The sequence below is a fragment of the Coregonus lavaretus genome (assembly GCF_964263955.1).
Source record: "Coregonus lavaretus genome assembly, chromosome: 7".
Classification (NCBI taxonomy): domain Eukaryota; kingdom Metazoa; phylum Chordata; class Actinopteri; order Salmoniformes; family Salmonidae; genus Coregonus; species Coregonus lavaretus.
In genome coordinates, this window is record NC_139994.1 from 40,298,468 (window position 1) to 40,316,368 (window position 17,901).

Sequence of the window (17,901 nt, forward strand, 5' to 3'; positions counted from 1 at the left end):
ATGGTTGTGTGTTTGTGCTAGGGTTGCTGGCTATGTCAATGTGTGACTTCTCTATGATACTGATAACACTCCATGTGAAAGTGGCAGACAGAGAGAAATAATGAAGGGGAGAGAGGGAGAGACTAAGGGAGGGTGAGAGAGGGAGTGAGGAAGAGGGAAAGTAAAGAGCAAGAAATGGAGCGCAAGGAGAGAGGGATAGAAAGAGTGGGAGTATGAGTGATAGAATAGAGACATTAGAGAGAAGAGAGCGAGCCACTGAAAGGAAAAAGTGGTAGACTTGCTCTCTCTGTCTCTGTCTGTGTGTGTAGGATTAAGAACCTGAGACCTCATTATAACACAAATATAAGCCATTACTTGTGTTAGTGTACACGTGTGAAACGCTGCACTTCACTCTGCTACGCAATGCTAGCCTGCTGTGGTTTCTGTATAGGCCTCTTTATTACTCTGTGTGTGTGTGTGCTGACTCTAAGTCTAATGTACAGTATATGATTTTCAGGTGGCTGTGAAGATTATTGATAAGACCCAACTCAACTCTTCCAGTCTGCAGAAGGTGGGTCGACGAATACACACACACACAAATACACTTCACACAGACACACACACACACATCATCCTTTTTCTCTTTTCAATTCCTGTCATCTCCCATGTGCTTTTCTCTCCTATTTAATTTTTTTCTCTTTCTCTTCACTCTCTCTCTCGCTCTCTCTCTCTTCCTCACTCCCTCTCTCTCTTTCTCTCTATCCTTCCATCTCTCTCTGTATGAAGTGGTCTAGAGCTCATTGAGACCTAATTACAGGAAACCAGCCTCACACAAACACAGTCCTGACTCTATCTTCTCTGTCCCCCTCAGCTCTTCCGGGAAGTGAGAATCATGAAGCTGTTGAATCATCCTAACATAGGTGAGTTGACTCATGAATCATTTGTCATCCTGTCACAGACATTTGAAGTGAACCAACTCTCAACACACTGCTATGCTATTACATAGATGATGTAGTGGGCAGTAATACTGTATTTGACATGTGTATATACAGTATATATTATGTTATAAATACCTCACATGTGACTCGTAATAAGACTAAGCAATTAGCCTATTAAAATGTTTCTGACTCCATAAAGATAATTAAAATATACACACAAGCATTAGGAAATGAGTTGACACTGACTAGCATGAATTGGTCTGATAATTGTCTATATCAAAGGCAGATTGCTTCTTCCAATTATTGATAAACATGCACCTGTTAAGAAACTGACTGTTAGAACTGTTAAGGCTCCATGGATTGATGAGGCATTGAAAAACTGTATGCTTGAAAGAGATGGGGCAAAAGGAGTGGCTAATAAGCCTGACTTACTGCAAATTGAGAAATTATGTGACTAAACTCAACAAAAAGAAGAAGAAACTGTATTATGAAGCCAAGATCAATGATATAAAGAATGATGGAAAAAACGTTGGGGTACTTTAATTGAAATTATGGGCAGAAAGACAAATTCAACTCCATCTTTCATTGAATCAGGTGGCTTATTCATCACAAAACCATTTGATGTTGCCAATTATTTTAATGATTACTTCATTGGCAAAGTGGGCAAACTTAGGCAGGAAATGCCAACAACGAACAGTGAGCCATCGTATTCATGCATAAAAAAAACAAATAATGAAAGGAAAGCATTGCAAGTTTGAATTTTGTTAAGTTGGTGTAGGAGAGGTTGAAAAATTATTGTTATTGATCAATAATGACAAACCTCATGGCATTGACAACTTAGATGGAAAGCTACTGAGGATGGTAGCTGACTCTATAGCCACTCCTATGTGTCATATCTCCTATCTATTTCTCTGTAAACAAATTAACAACAGACTTTCAGCATGCTTATAGAGAAGGGCACTCAACATGTACTGCGCTGACACAAATGACTGATGATTGGAAAGAAATTGAAAATAAGAAGATTGTGGGAGCTGTACTGTTAGATTTCAGTGCAGCCTTTGATATTATTGACCATAATCTGTTGTTGAGAAAACGTATGTGTTATGGCTTTTCAACCTCTGCCATATTGTGGATTCAGAGCTATCTATCTAATAGAACTCAAAGTTTTTTTTAAATGGAAGCTTCTCTAATGTCAAACATGTAAAGTGTGGTGTACCGCAGGGCAGCTCTCTAGGCCCTCTACTTTTTTCTATTTTTACCAATGACCTGTCACTGGCATTAAACAAAGTATGTGTGTCCATTTATGCTAATGATTCAACCATATACGCATCAGCAACCACAGCTAATGAAGTAATTGAAACCCTTAACAAAGAGTTGCAGTCTGTTTTGGAATGGGTGGCCAGTAATAAACTGGTCCTGAACATATCTAAAGCTAAGAGCATTGTATTTGGTACAAATCATACCCTAAGTTCTAGACCTCAGCTGAATCTGGTAATGAATGGTGTGGCTGTTGAACAAGTTGAGAAGACTAAATTACTTGGTGTTACCTTAGATTGTAAACTGTCATGATTCAATGGTTGTAAAGATGGGGAAAGGTCTGTCCGTAATAAAGAGATGCTCTGCTTTTTTGACACCACACTCCAAAAAGTAAGTTCTGCAGGCTCTAGTTTTGTCTTGTCTTGATTATTGGCCAGTCGTGTGGTATAGTGCTGCAAGGAAAGACCTAGTTAAGCCACAGCTGGCCCAGAACAGAGCGGCACCTCTTGCTCTTCATTGTAATCAGAGGGCTGATATAAATACTATGCATGCCAGTTGAGGAGAGACTGACTGTGTCACTTCTTATTTTTACAAGAAACATTAATGTGTTACACACAGCTCTGACACACACACTTACCCCACCAGACACGCCACCAGGGGTCTTTAGTCAGCCACCAATTGTGCAAGTTCTCCCACTTAAAAAGATGAGAGAGGCCTGTCATTTTCATCATAGGTACACGTCAACTATGACAGACAAAATGAGAAAGAAAATTCCAGATATTCACATTGTAGGATTTTTAATGAATTTATTTGCAAATTATGGTGGAAAATAAGTATTTGGTCAATAACAAAAGTTTCTCAATACTTTGATATATACCCTTTGTTGGCAATAACACAGGTCAAACGTTTTCTGTAAGTCTTCACAAGGTTTTCACACACTATTGCTGGTATTTTGGCTCATTCCTCCATGCAGATCTCCTCTAGAGCAGTGATGTTTTGGGGCTGTCGCTGGGCAACACAGACTTTCAACTCCCTCCAAAGATTTTCTATGGGGTTGAGATCTGGACTGGCTAGGCCACTCCAGGACCTTGAAATGCTTCTTACGAAGCCACTCCTTCGTTGTCCGGGCAGTGTGTTTGGGATCATTGTCATGCTGAAAGACCCAACCACGTTTCATCTTCAATGCCCTTGCTGATGGAAGGAGGTTTTCACTCAAAATCTCACGATACATGGCCCCATTCATTCTTTCCTTTACACGGATCAGTCGTCCTGGTCCCTTTGCAGAAAAACAGCCCCAAAGCATGATGTTTCCACCCCCATGCTTCACAGTAGGTATGGTGTTCTTTGGATGCAACTCAGCATTCTTTGTCCTCCAAACACGACGAGTTGAGTTTTTACCAAAAAGTTATATTTTGGTTTCATCTGACCATATGACATTCTCCCAATCCTCTTCTGGATCATCCAAATGCACTCTAGCAAACTTCAGACGGGCCTGGACATGTACTGGCTTAAGCAGGGGGACACGTCTGGCACTGCAGGATTTGAGTCCCTGGCGGCGTAGTGTGTTACTGATGGTAGGCTTTGTTACTTTGGTCCCAGCTCTCTGCAGGTCATTCACTAGGTCCCCCCGTGTGGTTCTGGGATTTTTGCTCACCGTTCTTGTGATCATTTTGACCCGACGGGGTGAGATCTTGCGTGGAGCCCCAGATCGAGGGAGATTATCAGTGGTCTTGTATGTCTTCCATTTCCTAATAATTGCTCCCACAGTTGATTTCTTCAAACCAAGCTGCTTACCTATTGCAGATACAGTCTTCCCAGCCTGGTGCAGGTCTACAATTTTGTTTCTGGTATCCTTTGACAGCTCTTTGGTCTTGGCCATAGTGGAGTTTGGAGTGTGACTGTTTGAGGTTGTGGACAGGTGTCTTTTATACTGATAACAAGTTTAAACAGGTGCCATTAATACAGGTAACGAGTGGAGGACAGAGGAGCCTCTTAAAGAAGAAGTTACAGGTCTGTGAGAGCCAGAAATCTTGCTTGTTTGTAGGTGACCAAATACTTATTTTCCACCATAATTTGCAAATAAATTCATAAAAAATCCTACAATGTGATTTTCTGGAATTTTTTTCTCAAAATATGTCTGTCATAGTTGACGTGTACCTATGATGAAAATTACAGGCCTCTCTCATCTTTTTAAGTGGGAGAACTTGCACAATTGGTGGCTGACTAAATACTTTTTTTCCCCAATGTATATAGAGCCATTATTGCATGGAACTCTGTTCCATCTCATATTGCTCAAATGAACAGCAAACCTGGTTTAAAAAAAAAACAGATAAAGCAACACCTCACGGGAACAACGCCTCTCCCTTATTCGACCTATATAGTTTGTGTGTATGTATTGATATGTAGGCTACGTGTGCCTTTTTAAAATGTTTTATGTAGTGCTGTTCTTGTCTATTAATGTTCTGTATTATGTTAGGAAGTGTAGCTGCTGCTTTAGCAACAGCTAATGGGGTTCCTAATAAAATACAAAATATCAGATATTTAATTAACATTACACAATGAATGGATTCACATACTAGGCATAACGCTTAAGTTACAAGGATTAACAAGCATTACAAAGCATACTTCATATAGATATAGATCCTAAGGTTAACTTAGAAGACAAATCATGAACAAAGAGATGCTTTCTAGGCCAGAGGCCTAGAGGCCTAGAATCCTAGGAAATGAGAATTGATTATACAACCTTCCTCCATGGACTGGATACAGGATAAGAGAGAGAACAAAGGCATTTAATTCCATTTATAACATCTGAAGGTGTAACCTTTCAACCCAAAACCAACCACTGTTGACCAATCAAACGATACCAAGTTTACAGTAACCTAAACACTCTCAGGCCCAATCTCCACAGGGTGTCACAGAATTGAACGGCTTGTGTCGGGGACCAATGTAAATAAGACAGAATTCCTGAGAGGACCATGAAGCCGTTTTGCATATAGTAATTCAGAGTTCACCCTATACAGATACAAATAAACACAGAGATCATACATACAGTGCATTTGGAAAGTATTCAGACCCCTTGACTTTTTCCACATTTTGTTACGTTACAGCCTTATTCTATAATGGATTAAAATTGTTTTTCCCCCCTCAACAATCTACACACAATACCCCATAATGACAAAGCAAGCAAAAACTGGTTTTTATAATATTTTGCAAATATATAAAAAATAAACAACTGAAATATCACATTTACATAATTATTCAGACCCTTTACTCAGTGCTTTGTTGAAGCACCTTTGGCAGCGATTATAGCCTCGAGTCTTCTTGGATATGACGCTACAAGCTTGGCACACCTGTATTTGGGGAGTTTCTCCCATTCTTCTCTGCAGATCCTCTCAAGCTCTGTCAGGTTGGATGGGGAGCGTCACTGCACAGCTATATTCAGGTCTCTCCAGAGATGTTCGATCGGGTTCATGTCCAGGTTCTGGGTGGGCCACTCAAGGACAAACAGAGACTTGTCCCGAAGCCAGTCATGCGTTGTCTTGGCTGTGTGCTTAGGGTCATTATCCTGTTGGAAGGTGAACCTTCGCCCCAGTCTGAGGTCCTGAGCGCTCTGGAGCAAGTTTTTATTAAGGATCTCTCTGTACTTTGCTCCGTTCATCTTTCCCTCGATCCTAACTAGTCTCCCTGTCCCTGCCACTGAAAAACATCCCCACAGCATGATGCTGCAATCTTCATGCTTCACCGTAGGGATGGTGCCAGGTTTCCTCCAGATGTGACGCTTGGCATTCTGGCCAAAGAGTTCAATCTTGGTTTCATCAGACCAGAGAATCTTGTTTCTCATGGTCTGAGTCCTTTAGGTGCCTTTTGGCAAACTTCAAGCGGGCTGTCATGTGCCTTTTTACTGAGGAATGGCTTCCATCTGGCTGATTGGTGGAGTGCTGCAGAGATGGTTGTCCTTCTGGAAGGTTCTCCAATCTCCACAGAGGAACTCTGAAGCTCTGTCAGAGTGACCATCGGGTTCTTGGTCACCTACCTGACCAAGGCCCTTCTCCCCCGATTGCTCAGTTTGGCCGGGCGGCCAGCTCTAGGAAGAGTCTTGGTGGTTCCAAACTTCTTCCATTTCAGAATGATGGAGGGCACTGTGTTCCTGGGGACCTTCAATGCTGCAGAAATGTTTTGGTACCCATCACCAGATCTGTGCCTCGACACAATCCTGTCTCGGAGCTCTACGGACAATTCCTTCGACCTCATGGCTTGGTTTTTGGTCTGACATGCACTGTCAACTGTGGGACCTTTATATAGACGGGTGTGTGTGCCTTTCCAAATCTTGTCCAATGAATTGAATTTACTACAGGTGTGCTCCAATCAAGTTGTAGAAACAGCTCAAGGATGATCAATGGAAACAGGATTCCCCTGAGCTCAATTTTGAGTCTCATAGCAAAGGGTCTGAATACTTATGTAAATATGATATTTCCCAAAAAACTATTTGATAAATTTGCAAAAAAATCTGAACATGTTTTGGCTTTGTCATTATGGGGTATTGTGTGTAGATTGATGAGGGGGGGAAAACAATTTAATCCATTTTAGAATAAGGCTTAAACGTAACAACATTTTGAAAAGGTCAAGGGGTATGAATACTTTCTGAATGCACTGTACAAATAGCATCAGCGTTATCCTCAGTGAACACGTTTCAGATAGATTATTCTATCTCATTCCACTGGATACTATAGCAGAGATACATTTTAGGGGGAAGGGCTGACTGGTCCTTTGGCATTGTCCTTTGTTCCTGGACCATTTGCCATGCAACTCCAGTTGTCAGAGAGCACATAAATTAGGGCCGACCCTACAATGACAATCTAAATATTTCCCCCCTCCCCCCCAACAGTGAAGTTATTTGAGGTGATAGAGACGGAGAAGACATTGTATCTGGTCATGGAGTATGCCAGTGGAGGTGAGTGTGTGCACCCGTCAAATACTTCCCACTGAGGTGTGTGTGCAAAAGACAAATCATTCCCCCTGGGTTATGTGTTTGCGACAGTCAAATCATCCCCCCTGGAGTTATGTGTGTGCGACAGTCAAATACGTCCCCCTGAGTTTTGTGTGCTACAGTCAAATCATCCCCCTTCGTAAGCCTAGTGATGTAAAGAACTGCCACGTGTGTGTCAATGTTTCTCTTTTCCATTCATCACTTTATCCATCCCTTCATTTCTCTCCTCTATCCATCCATCCATTTATCTTCTCCATTCACCCCCCATTTCTCTCCTCCATCCATTCACCCCCCCCATTTCTCTCCTCCATCCATTCATCCCCCCATTTCTTTCCTCCATCCATCCCTCCATTTCTCTCCATCCATCCCTCCATTTCTCTCTTGATCCATCCCTCTATTTCTCTCCTGATCCATCCCTCCATTTCTCTCCATCCATCCCTCCATTTCTCTCTTGATCCATCCCTCTATTTCTCTCCTGATCCATCCCTCCATTTCTCTCCTCTCATCCCTCGCTCCTCTCCTCCTTCCTCCAGGGGAGGTGTTTGATTACCTGGTCGCTCATGGGAGGATGAAAGAAAAGGAGGCACGTGCCAAATTCAGACAGGTGAGGAGTGTGTGCGCGCTCGCGCTTTTCTAGAAAGATTTAATTAGAAAGATTGTGTTTATTTGCTGACGTGTTAATAAGATCTCTCTTCCCTTTTCTCTCGCTCCATTTTTCTCCACCTCCTCCCCCCCCCCCTCTCTCTCTCTGCTCCTCTCCTCTCCCTCTCTCTCTGCTCCTCTCCTCTCCCTCTCTCTCTCTCTCTGCTCCTCTCCCTGTGTAGATTGTGTCAGCGGTCCAGTACTGTCACCAGAAGTGTATTGTCCACAGAGATCTAAAGGTGAGATGCAACGCAAAACAACTTAACTCAATACAGCACAAAACAAGCCTTTTATTTCAACCTTGTCTGTTCTTATAGTCATCACTCATCATTGGCTCAGAGAGCTGTCAGTCTGACAAAGTCCCTCCTCTATGAACATGTCCCTCATTGGCCCAGACACCTGTCAGTCACCCAGCTGACCTCAATGTTAATCACATGATCACACACACACTGCATTATTTCACTGTGACTCTAAACCTAAAGTTCCACTAAGTAAAGAAAGCAAATTTGTAGCTACTAGCCAAGACTGTAACAGGCTAATAATGCTATGACCTGAAGAGATTTAACTATGATCCACCCTTCGGTCCTTCCAGTGAATGACCCATTGGACACCACTGCATGTATAGCATTCCTCCTTGCTATATTGAGTCCTTGTTCAATCTCGTTGTGCGCATGCGCCCATATCACGAGTGCACGTGTGTGTTTTCAGAGTTCACTGTTGTCAGATGATGTCATTGTGTTCTATTTCACACTGCACAGAGCGGAGAGTGTTTGCTCCAGAGCACCTACCTGTTGCTAGCCAACAAAGCCTCCTCTGCTCCTCGCTCGGCCACATATAGAGTTAAAACGCTCAGAAGCCTGTGTGTGTGTTGGCAACTAGCCTGAGCGCCAGTCTGTTTGACATGATAATGAGTGACAAGGAGTTGTCATGCTAGTACAAACATGTTTGGCTTGAGAATGACAGCAATGGAGAGTTGGCAAAAGCACAAACAGATCTGGGACCAGGCTGACAACTTGTCTGCTCTCTATTTGACTAAGAATGTTTGAACTCTCTCTTCCTTTTTGAAAATGGCAGACACAAACTTTGCAGAGTGAACGAGAGAATAGAAAGGTTACAGGGTCCATCTCTCTCTCCATCCCTCCCCCCTCAGGCTGAGAACCTACTCCTGGACGCTGACATGAACATCAAGATTGCAGACTTTGGCTTTAGTAATGAGTTTGTAATGGGCAGTAAGCTGGACACGTTCTGCGGTTCCCCTCCCTACGCCGCTCCAGAGCTGTTCCAGGGGAAGAAGTACGACGGACCAGAGGTGGATGTCTGGAGTCTGGGGGTTATACTGTATACACTGGTTTCAGGGTCGCTGCCCTTCGATGGACAGAACCTCAAGGTGTGTGTGTGTGTGTGTGTGTGTGTGTGTGTGTGTGTGTGTGTGTGTACAGTGAGGGAAAAAAGTATTTGATCCCCTGCTGATTTTGTACGTTTGCCCACTGACAAAGACATGATCAGTCTATAATTTTAATGGTAGGTTTATTTGAACAGTGAGAGACAGAATAACAACAAAAAAATCCAGAAAAACACATGTAATTTTTTTTATAAATTGATTTGCATTTTAATGAGGGAAATAAGTACAGTGGGGAGAACAAGTATTTGATACACTGCCGATTTTGCAGGTTTTCCTACTTACAAAGCATGTAGAGGTCTGTAATTTTTATCATAGGTACACTTCAACTGTGAGAGACGGAATCTAAAATAAAAATCCAGAAAACCACATTGTATGATTTTTAAGTAAATAATTTGCATTTTATTGCATGACATAAGTATTTGCTACATCAGAAAAGCAGAACTTAATATTTGGTACAGAAACCTTTGTTTGCAATTACAGAGATCATGTCACGCTCTGGCTCCGGGACTGTGTATTTTGAGCCAGGGTGTGTTCATTTGGTTGTGTTTGGTATTGGTTGTGTTGTATTTGGTTGTGTTTCCTTGTTTGGTCGTGTGACTCCCAATCAGTGGTAACGAGTGTCAGCTGTCGGCTCGTTATCTCTGATTGGGAGCCATATTTAAACTGTCAGTGTTCACCTTAGTGTTGTGGGTTTTTGTTCCGTATCAGTCATTGTAACTGAGGACTTCACGATTCGTCATTGTTTGTTGTTTTGTATTGAGTACTTTAATTTAATAAAGTCATGTTCGTATCGCACGCTGCGCCTTGGTCCACTCACTTAGTAGACGTTCGTGACAGAAAAACCCACCGTACCAGGACCAAGCAGCGTGTCCAGGAGCCAAGGGTCTGGACATGGGAGGAGATTTTGGATGGTAAAGGGTCTTGGACTTGGGAGGAAATCCTGGATGGGATGGATCGCCGGCCATGGAGTAAAACAGTGGAGAGGCGACTGAGAGAGGAGCAACGGCGTCAGCAGGGCCATCGTCGGAAGGACGAGAGGCAACCCCAAAAAGTTTTTTGGGGGGGGCACATGGCTTGGGCGGCTGGGCAGCAGGAGGCTGCCACAGGGAGACGTGGAGAGAAGGCTACCGGATTACGGGAGCCATTGGCGAGTAGAGGGAGGGAAGTAGTTGAGGCACGGCGTGAGAGACTGAGGTGTGTTACCAGTCCGGTCCGGCCCGTTCCTGATCCCCGGTTAAGGCCAGTGGTGTGTGTTCCCAGTACGGACCGGCCTGTTCCTACTCCACGCTCCAAGCCCACGGTGTGCGTCGCCAGTCCAGCCCGGCCGGTTCCTGTTCCACGCACTAAGCCTGCGGTGTGCGTCGCCAGCCCTGCCCGGCCGGTTCCTGCTCCACGCACTAGGTTTACGGTGTGCGTCGCCAGTCCAGCCCGGCCGGTTCCTGTTCCACGCACTAAGCCTGCGGTGTGCGTCGCCAGCCCTGCCCGGCCGGTTCCTGCTCCACGCACAAAGCCTACGGTGTGCGTCGCCAGCCCAGCCCGGCCTGTCCCTGCTCCACGCACAAAGCCTACGGTGTGCGTCGCCAGCCCAGCCCGGCCTGTTCCTGCTCCACGCACAAAGCCTACGGTGTGCGTCGCCAGCCCGACCCGGCCTGTTCCTGCTCCACGCACAAAGCCTACGGTGTGCGTCGCCAGCCCAGCCCGGCCTGTTCCTGCTCCACGCACAAAGCCTACGGTGTGCGTCGCCAGCCCAGCCCGGCCTGTCCCTGCTCCACGCACAAAGCCTACGGTGTGCGTCGCCAGCCCAGCCCGGCCTGTTCATGCTCCACGCACCAGGCCCACGGTGTGCGTCGTCAGCCCAGCCCGGCCGGTTCCTGTTCCACGCACTAAGCCTGCGGTGTGCGTCGCCAGCCCTGCCCGGCCGGTTCCTGCTCCACGCACAAAGCCTACGGTGTGCGTCGCCAGCCCAGCCCGGCCTGTCCCTGCTCCACGCACAAAGCCTACGGTGTGCGTCGCCAGCCCAGCCCGGCCTGTTCCTGCTCCACGCACAAAGCCTACGGTGTGCGTCGCCAGCCCGACCCGGCCTGTTCCTGCTCCACGCACAAAGCCTACGGTGTGCGTCGCCAGCCCAGCCCGGCCTGTTCCTGCTCCACGCACAAAGCCTACGGTGTGCGTCGCCAGCCCAGCCCGGCCTGTCCCTGCTCCACGCACAAAGCCTACGGTGTGCGTCGCCAGCCCAGCCCGGCCTGTTCATGCTCCACGCACCAGGCCCACGGTGTGCGTCGTCAGCCCAGCTCGTCCTGTCCCTGCTTCACGCACCAGGGCCACGGTGTGCGTCGTCAGCCCAGCCCAGCCGGTCCCTGCTCCACGCACCAGGCCCACGGTGTGCGTCGTCAGCCCAGCTCGGCCTGTCCCTGCTCCACGCACCAGGCCCACGGTGTGCGTCGTCAGCCCAGCCCAGCCGGTCCCTGCTCCACGCACCAGGTCCACGGTGTGCGTCGCCGGCCCAACCCGGCCTGTTCCTGCCACTCGCACCAAGCCAAGGGTGCGAGTCGTCAGCCGGATTCAGCCTGTTCCTGCCACTCGCACCAAGTCAAGGGTGCGAGTCGTCAGCCGGATTCAGCCCATTCCTGCTACTCGCACCAAGCCAAGGGTGCGAGTCGTCAGCCGGATTCAGCCCATTCCTGCTACTCGCACCAAGCCAGGGATGCGAGTCTTCAGCCTGGTGAGGCTTGTTCCGGCTCCACGCACCATGCAAAGGGTGCGTATCGTCTGCCAGGTCCGGTCCATTCCTGCCTCACGCGCCAAGCCAGGGGTGCGCGTCGGCAGTCCTGATCCAGCTAACTGGGTCAGATCGGACTGGGGGCACTACGGGGGGATTGTAGTAGGGTGGTGGTCAAGCCCGGAGCCGGAGCCGCCTCCGAGGAGCAACACCCACCCAGCCCTCCCCTATTTGGGGTGTAGGCGCGGTCGGAGTCCGCGCCTTTAGGGGGGGGTACTGTCACGCTCTGGCTCCGGGACTGTGTATTTTGAGCCAGGGTGTGTTCATTTGGTTGTGTTTGGTATTGGTTGTGTTGTATTTGGTTGTGTTTCCTTGTTTGGTCGTGTGACTCCCAATCAGTGGTAACGAGTGTCAGCTGTCGGCTCGTTATCTCTGATTGGGAGCCATATTTAAACTGTCAGTGTTCACCTTAGTGTTGTGGGTTTTTGTTCCGTATCAGTCATTGTAACTGAGGACTTCAGGATTCGTCATTGTTTGTTGTTTTGTATTGAGTACTTTAATTTAATAAAGTCATGTTCGTATCGCACGCTGCGCCTTGGTCCACTCACTTAGTAGACGTTCGTGACAGATCATACGTTTCCTGTAGGTCTTGACCAGGTTTGCACACACTGCAGCAGGGATTTTGGCCCACTCCTCCATACAGACCTTCTCCAGATCTTTCAAGTTTCGGGGCTGTCGCTGGGCAATACGGACTTTCAGCTCTCGCCAAAGACTTTCTATTGGGTTCAAGTCTGGAGACTGGCTAGGCCACTCCAGGACCTTGAGATGCTTCTTACAAAGCCACTCCTTAGTTGCCCTGGCTGTGTGTTTCGGGTCGTTGTCATGCTGGAAGACCCAGCCACGATCCATCTTCAATGCTCTTACTGAGGGAAGGAGGTTGTTGGCCAAGATCTCGCGATACATGGCCCCATCCATCCTCCCCTCAATACGGTGCAGTCGTCCTGTCCCCTTTGCAGAAAAGCATCCCCAAAGAATGATGTTTCCACCTCCATGCTTCACGGTTGGGATGGTGTTCTTGGGGTTGTACTCATCCTTCTTCTTCCTCCAAACACGGCGAGTGGAGTTTAGACCAAAAAGCTCTATTTTTGTCTCATCAGACCACATGACCTTCTCCCATTCCTCCTCTGGATCATCCAGATGGTCATTGGCAAACTTCAGACGGGCCTGGACATGCGCTGGCTTGAGCAGGGGGACCTTGCGTGCGCTGCAGGATTTTAATCCATGACGGCGTAGTGTGTTACTAATGGTTTTCTTTGAGACTGTGGTCCCAGCTCTCTTCAGGTCATTGACCAGGTCCTGCCGTGTAGTTCTGGGCTGATCCCTCACCTTCCTCATGATCATTGATGCCCCACGAGGTGAGATCTTGCATGGAGCCCCAGACCGAGGGTGATTGACCGTCATCTTGAACTTCTTCCATTTTCTAATAATTGCGCCAACAGTTGTTGCCTTCTCACCAAGCTGCTTGCCTATTGTCCTGTAGCCCATCCCAGCCTTGTGCAGGTCTACAATTTTATCCCTGATGTCCTTACACAGCTCTCTGGTCTTGGCCATTGTGGAGAGGTTGGAGTCTGTTTGATTGAGTGTGTGGACAGGTGTCTTTTATACAGGTAACGAGTTCAAACAGGTGCAGTTAATACAGGTAATGAGTGGAGAACAGGAGGGCTTCTTAAATAAAAACTAACAGTCTGTGAGAGCCGGAATTCTTACTGGTTGGTAGGTGATCAAATACTTATGTCATGCAATAAAATGCAAATGAATTACTTAAAAATCATACAATGTGATTTTCTGGATTTTTGTTTTAGATTCCGTCTCTCACAGTTTAAGTGTACCTTTCGTCCCACTCCTCTTTGCAGATCTTCTCCAAGTCATTAAGGTTTCGAGGCTGACGTTTGGCAACTCAAACCTTCAGCTCCCTCCACAGATTTTCTATGGGATTAAGGTCTGGAGACTGGCTAGGCCACTCCAGGACCTTAATGTGCTTCTTCTTGAGCCACTCCTTTGTTGCTTTGGCCGTGTGTTTTGGGTCATTGTCATGCTGGAATACCCATCCACGACCCATTTTCAATGCCCTGGCTGAGGGAAGGAGGTTCTCATCCAAGATTTGACGGTACATGGCCCCGTCCATCGTCCCTTTGTTGCGGTGAAGTTGTCCTGTCCCCTTAGCAGAAAAACACCCCCAAAGCATAATGTTTCCACCTCTATGTTTGACGGTGGGGATGGTGTTCTTGGGGTCATAGGCAGCATTCCTCCTCCTCCAAACACGGTGAGTTGAGTTGATGCCAAAGAGCTCGATTTTGGTCTCATCTGACCACAACACTTTCACCCAGTTCTCCACTGAATCATTCAGATGTTCATTGGCAAACTTCAGACGGGCCTGTATATGTGCTTTCTTGAGCAGGGGGACCTTGCGGGCGCTGCAGGATTGCAGTCCTTCACGGCGTAGTGTGTTACCAATTGTTTTCTTGGTGACTATGGTCCCAGCTGCCTTGAGATCATTGACAAGATCCTCCCGTGTAGTTCTGGGCTGATTCCTCACCGTTCTCATGATCATTGCAACTCCACGAGGTGAGATCTTGCATGGAGCCCCAGGCCGAGGGAGATTGACAGTTATTTTGTGTTTCTTCCATTTGCGAATAATCGAACCAACTGTTGTCACCTTCTCACCAAGCTGCTTGGTGATGGTCTTGTAGCCCATTCCAGCCTTGTGTAGGTCTACAATCTTGTCCCTGACATCCTTGGAGAGCTCTTTGGTCTTGGCCATGGTGGAGAGTGGAATCTGATTGATTAATTGCTTCTGTGGACAGGTGTCTTTTATACAGGTAACAAACTGAGATTAGGAACACTCCCTTTAAGAGTGTGCTCCTAATCTCAGCTCGTTACCTGTATAAAAGACACCTGGGAGCCAGAAATCTTTCTGATTGAGAGGGGGTCAAATACTTATTTCCCTCATTAAAATGCAAATCAATTTATAACATTTTTGACATGCGTTTTTCTGGATTTTTTTGTTGTTATTCTGTCTCTCACTGTTCAAATAAACCTACCATTAAAATTATAGACTGACATTTCTTTGACAGTGGGCAAACGTACAAAATCAGCAGGGGATCAAATACTTTTTTCCCTCACTGTGTGTGTGTGTGTGTGTGTGTGTGTGTGTGTGTGTGTGTGTGTGTGTGTGTGCGTGAGAGAGAGGTATGTGAGAACTTGAAATTTGTAACTGTATTCCGTTCCACATGTCTACAGACGGACCCATGACCTCTAACCCTTGACCTCTAACCCCTAACCTCCACTCTGTCTCCCCTATAGGAGTTGAGAGAGCGTGTGTTAAGGGGGAAATACCGTATTCCGTTCTACATGTCTACAGACTGTGAGAACCTACTGAAGAAGTTCCTGATTCTCAACCCCACCAAGAGAGGCAGCCTGGAGGTCTGTGACCTTTAACCCCTCACCTCTGTGACCCCTCACCTGTCACATAGCTATAAAGGACAAGTTCCCACCTGACTACATTGCAGACGTTGCATTGCATCAACCTATGGTTGCGTGCCACTTCATCGACTGCACAGTCAGGCATTAGATTGCTATATCATATGATGTGGTTAGCTGATATGTTAAACAACTTTCTAGGCGTTCTGAGATCTGTCATGTCTGCAGTGTAGTCAGGCAGGAACTCAACCGAAGTGTTCTCCTGACATACAGTGGGGTCCATAATTATTGACACCCTAGATAAACATGAGCAAAAAAGACTGTAAAAAAAATAAATAATACAAATACTGAGCTACAGTTGTGGTCAAACGTTTTGAGAATGACACAAGTATTGGTCTCCACAAAGTTTGCTGCTTCAGTGTTCTTAGACCTTTATGTCAGTAGTTACTATGGTACACTGAAGTATAATTACAAGTGTTCCATAAGTGTCAAAGGCTTTCATTGACAATGACATTCAGTTTATGCAAAGAGTCAATATTTTCAGTGTTGACCCTTCTTTTTCAAGACCTCTGCAATCCGCCCTGGCATGCTGAGGTTTTGTTTGTCCACCCGCCTCTTGAGGATTGACCACAAGTTCTCAATGGGATTAAGGTCTGGGGAGTTTCCTGGCCATGGACCCAATATTTCGATGTTTTGTTCCCCGAGCCACTTAGTTATCACTTTTGCCTTATGGCAAGGTGCTCCATCATGCTGGAAAAGGAATTGTTCGTCACCTGTTCAACTGTTCTTGGATGGTTGGGAGAAGTTGCTCTCGGATGATGTGTTGGTACCATTCTTTATTCATGGCTGTGTTCTTAGGAAATATTGTGAGTGAGCCCACTCCCTTGGCTGAGAAGCAACCCCACACATGAATGGTCTCAGGATGCTTAACTGTTGGCATGACACAGGACTGATGGTAGCTCTCACCTTGTCTTCTCTGGACAAGGTGTTTTCTGGATGGCCCAAACAATTGGAAAGGGGATTCATCAGAGAAAATGACTCTACCCCAGTCCTCAGCAGTCCAATCCCTGTACCTTTTGCAGAATATCAGTCTGTCCCTGATGTTTTTCCTGGAGAGAAGTGGCTTCTTTGCTGCCCTTCTTGACACCAGGCCATCCTCCAAAGGTCTTCGCCTCACTGTGCGTGCAGATGCACTCACACCTGCCTGCTGCCATTCCTGAGCAAGCTCTGCACTGGTGGTGCCCAGATCCCGCAGCTGAATCAACTTTAGAAGACGGTCCTGGTGCTTGCTGGACTTTCTTGGTCGCCCTGACGCCTTCTTCACAACAATTGAACCTCTCTCCTTGAAGTTCTTGATGATCCGATAAATGGTTGATTTAGGTGCAATCTTACTAGCAGCAATATCCTTGCCTGTGAAGCCCTTTTTGTGCAAAGCAATGATGACGGCACGTGTTTCCTTGCAGGTAACCATGGTTGACAGAGGAAGAACAATGATTTCAAGCACCACCCTCCTTTTAAAGCTTCCAGTCTGTTATTCTAACTCAATCAGCGTGACAAGAGTGATCACCAGCCTTGTCCTCGTCAACACTCTCACCTGTGTTAACGAGACAATCACTGACATGATGGCAGCTGGTCCTTTTGTGACAGGGCTGAAATGCAGTGGAAATGTTTTCATGGCAAAGAGGGACTTTGCAATTAATTGCAATTCATCTGATCACTCTTCATGACATTCTGGAGTATATGCAAATTGCCATCATCAACACTGAGGCAGAAAACTTTGTGGAGACGAATACTAATTCTCAAAACTTTTGAAAGCCTTCAGAAAGTATTCATACCCCTTGACTTATTCCACATTTTGTTGTTACAGCCTGAATTCAAAATTGTTGTTTTTAAATCACCCATCTACACACAATACCAAATAATGACAAAGTGAAAATATGTTTTTAGAAAATGTTTCAAATGTATTGAAAATTAAATACAGAAATATCTCATTTACATAAGTATTCACACCCCTTTGCTATGACACTCCAAATTGAGATCAGGTGCATCCAATTTCCTTGAGATGTCACTACAACTTGATTGACGTCCACATGTGGCCACACCTGTCTACATAAGGTCCCATAGTTGACAGTGCATGTCAGAGCAGAAACTACACTGAGAATACCAAACATTAAAACACCTTACTAATTTTGAGTTGCTCCCACGCCTTTTGCCCTCAGAACAGCCTCAATTTGTCGGACCATGGACTCTACAAGGTGTTGTAACACAAACAAATGTGGAAAAAGTAAAGGGTGTGTATACTTTCTGAAGGCACTGTATGTGTAGCCGAGTGTACCCTCTTATTATGTTGTCATCCAGAGTCACATTTATTTTCCAAGCTATAGCACACAATATTTTACATATGCCCCTTTTTATCCCCAATTTCGTGATATCCAATTGGTAGTTAGTCTTGTCCCATCGCTGCAACTCCCGTACGGACTCGAGAGCAGCGAAGCTC

The 17,901-nt window shown here is 46.2% G+C and overlaps 1 protein-coding gene across 1 annotated transcript in view; it reads left to right on the top strand.

Moving 5' to 3' along the window:
* Positions 1 to 17,901, top strand: part of LOC311132716 (serine/threonine-protein kinase MARK2-like) — a 134,981-nt gene that overhangs the window by 49,053 nt on the left and 68,027 nt on the right. Inside the window, exons 3-9 of the mRNA XM_084165994.1 lie at positions 497 to 550; positions 851 to 899; positions 7,060 to 7,125; positions 7,695 to 7,765; positions 7,986 to 8,042; positions 8,954 to 9,190; positions 15,288 to 15,407. Coding sequence (XP_084022120.1) covers positions 497 to 550; positions 851 to 899; positions 7,060 to 7,125; positions 7,695 to 7,765; positions 7,986 to 8,042; positions 8,954 to 9,190; positions 15,288 to 15,407 — 654 coding nt within the window. The remainder of the gene's footprint in view (positions 1 to 496; positions 551 to 850; positions 900 to 7,059; positions 7,126 to 7,694; positions 7,766 to 7,985; positions 8,043 to 8,953; positions 9,191 to 15,287; positions 15,408 to 17,901) is intronic.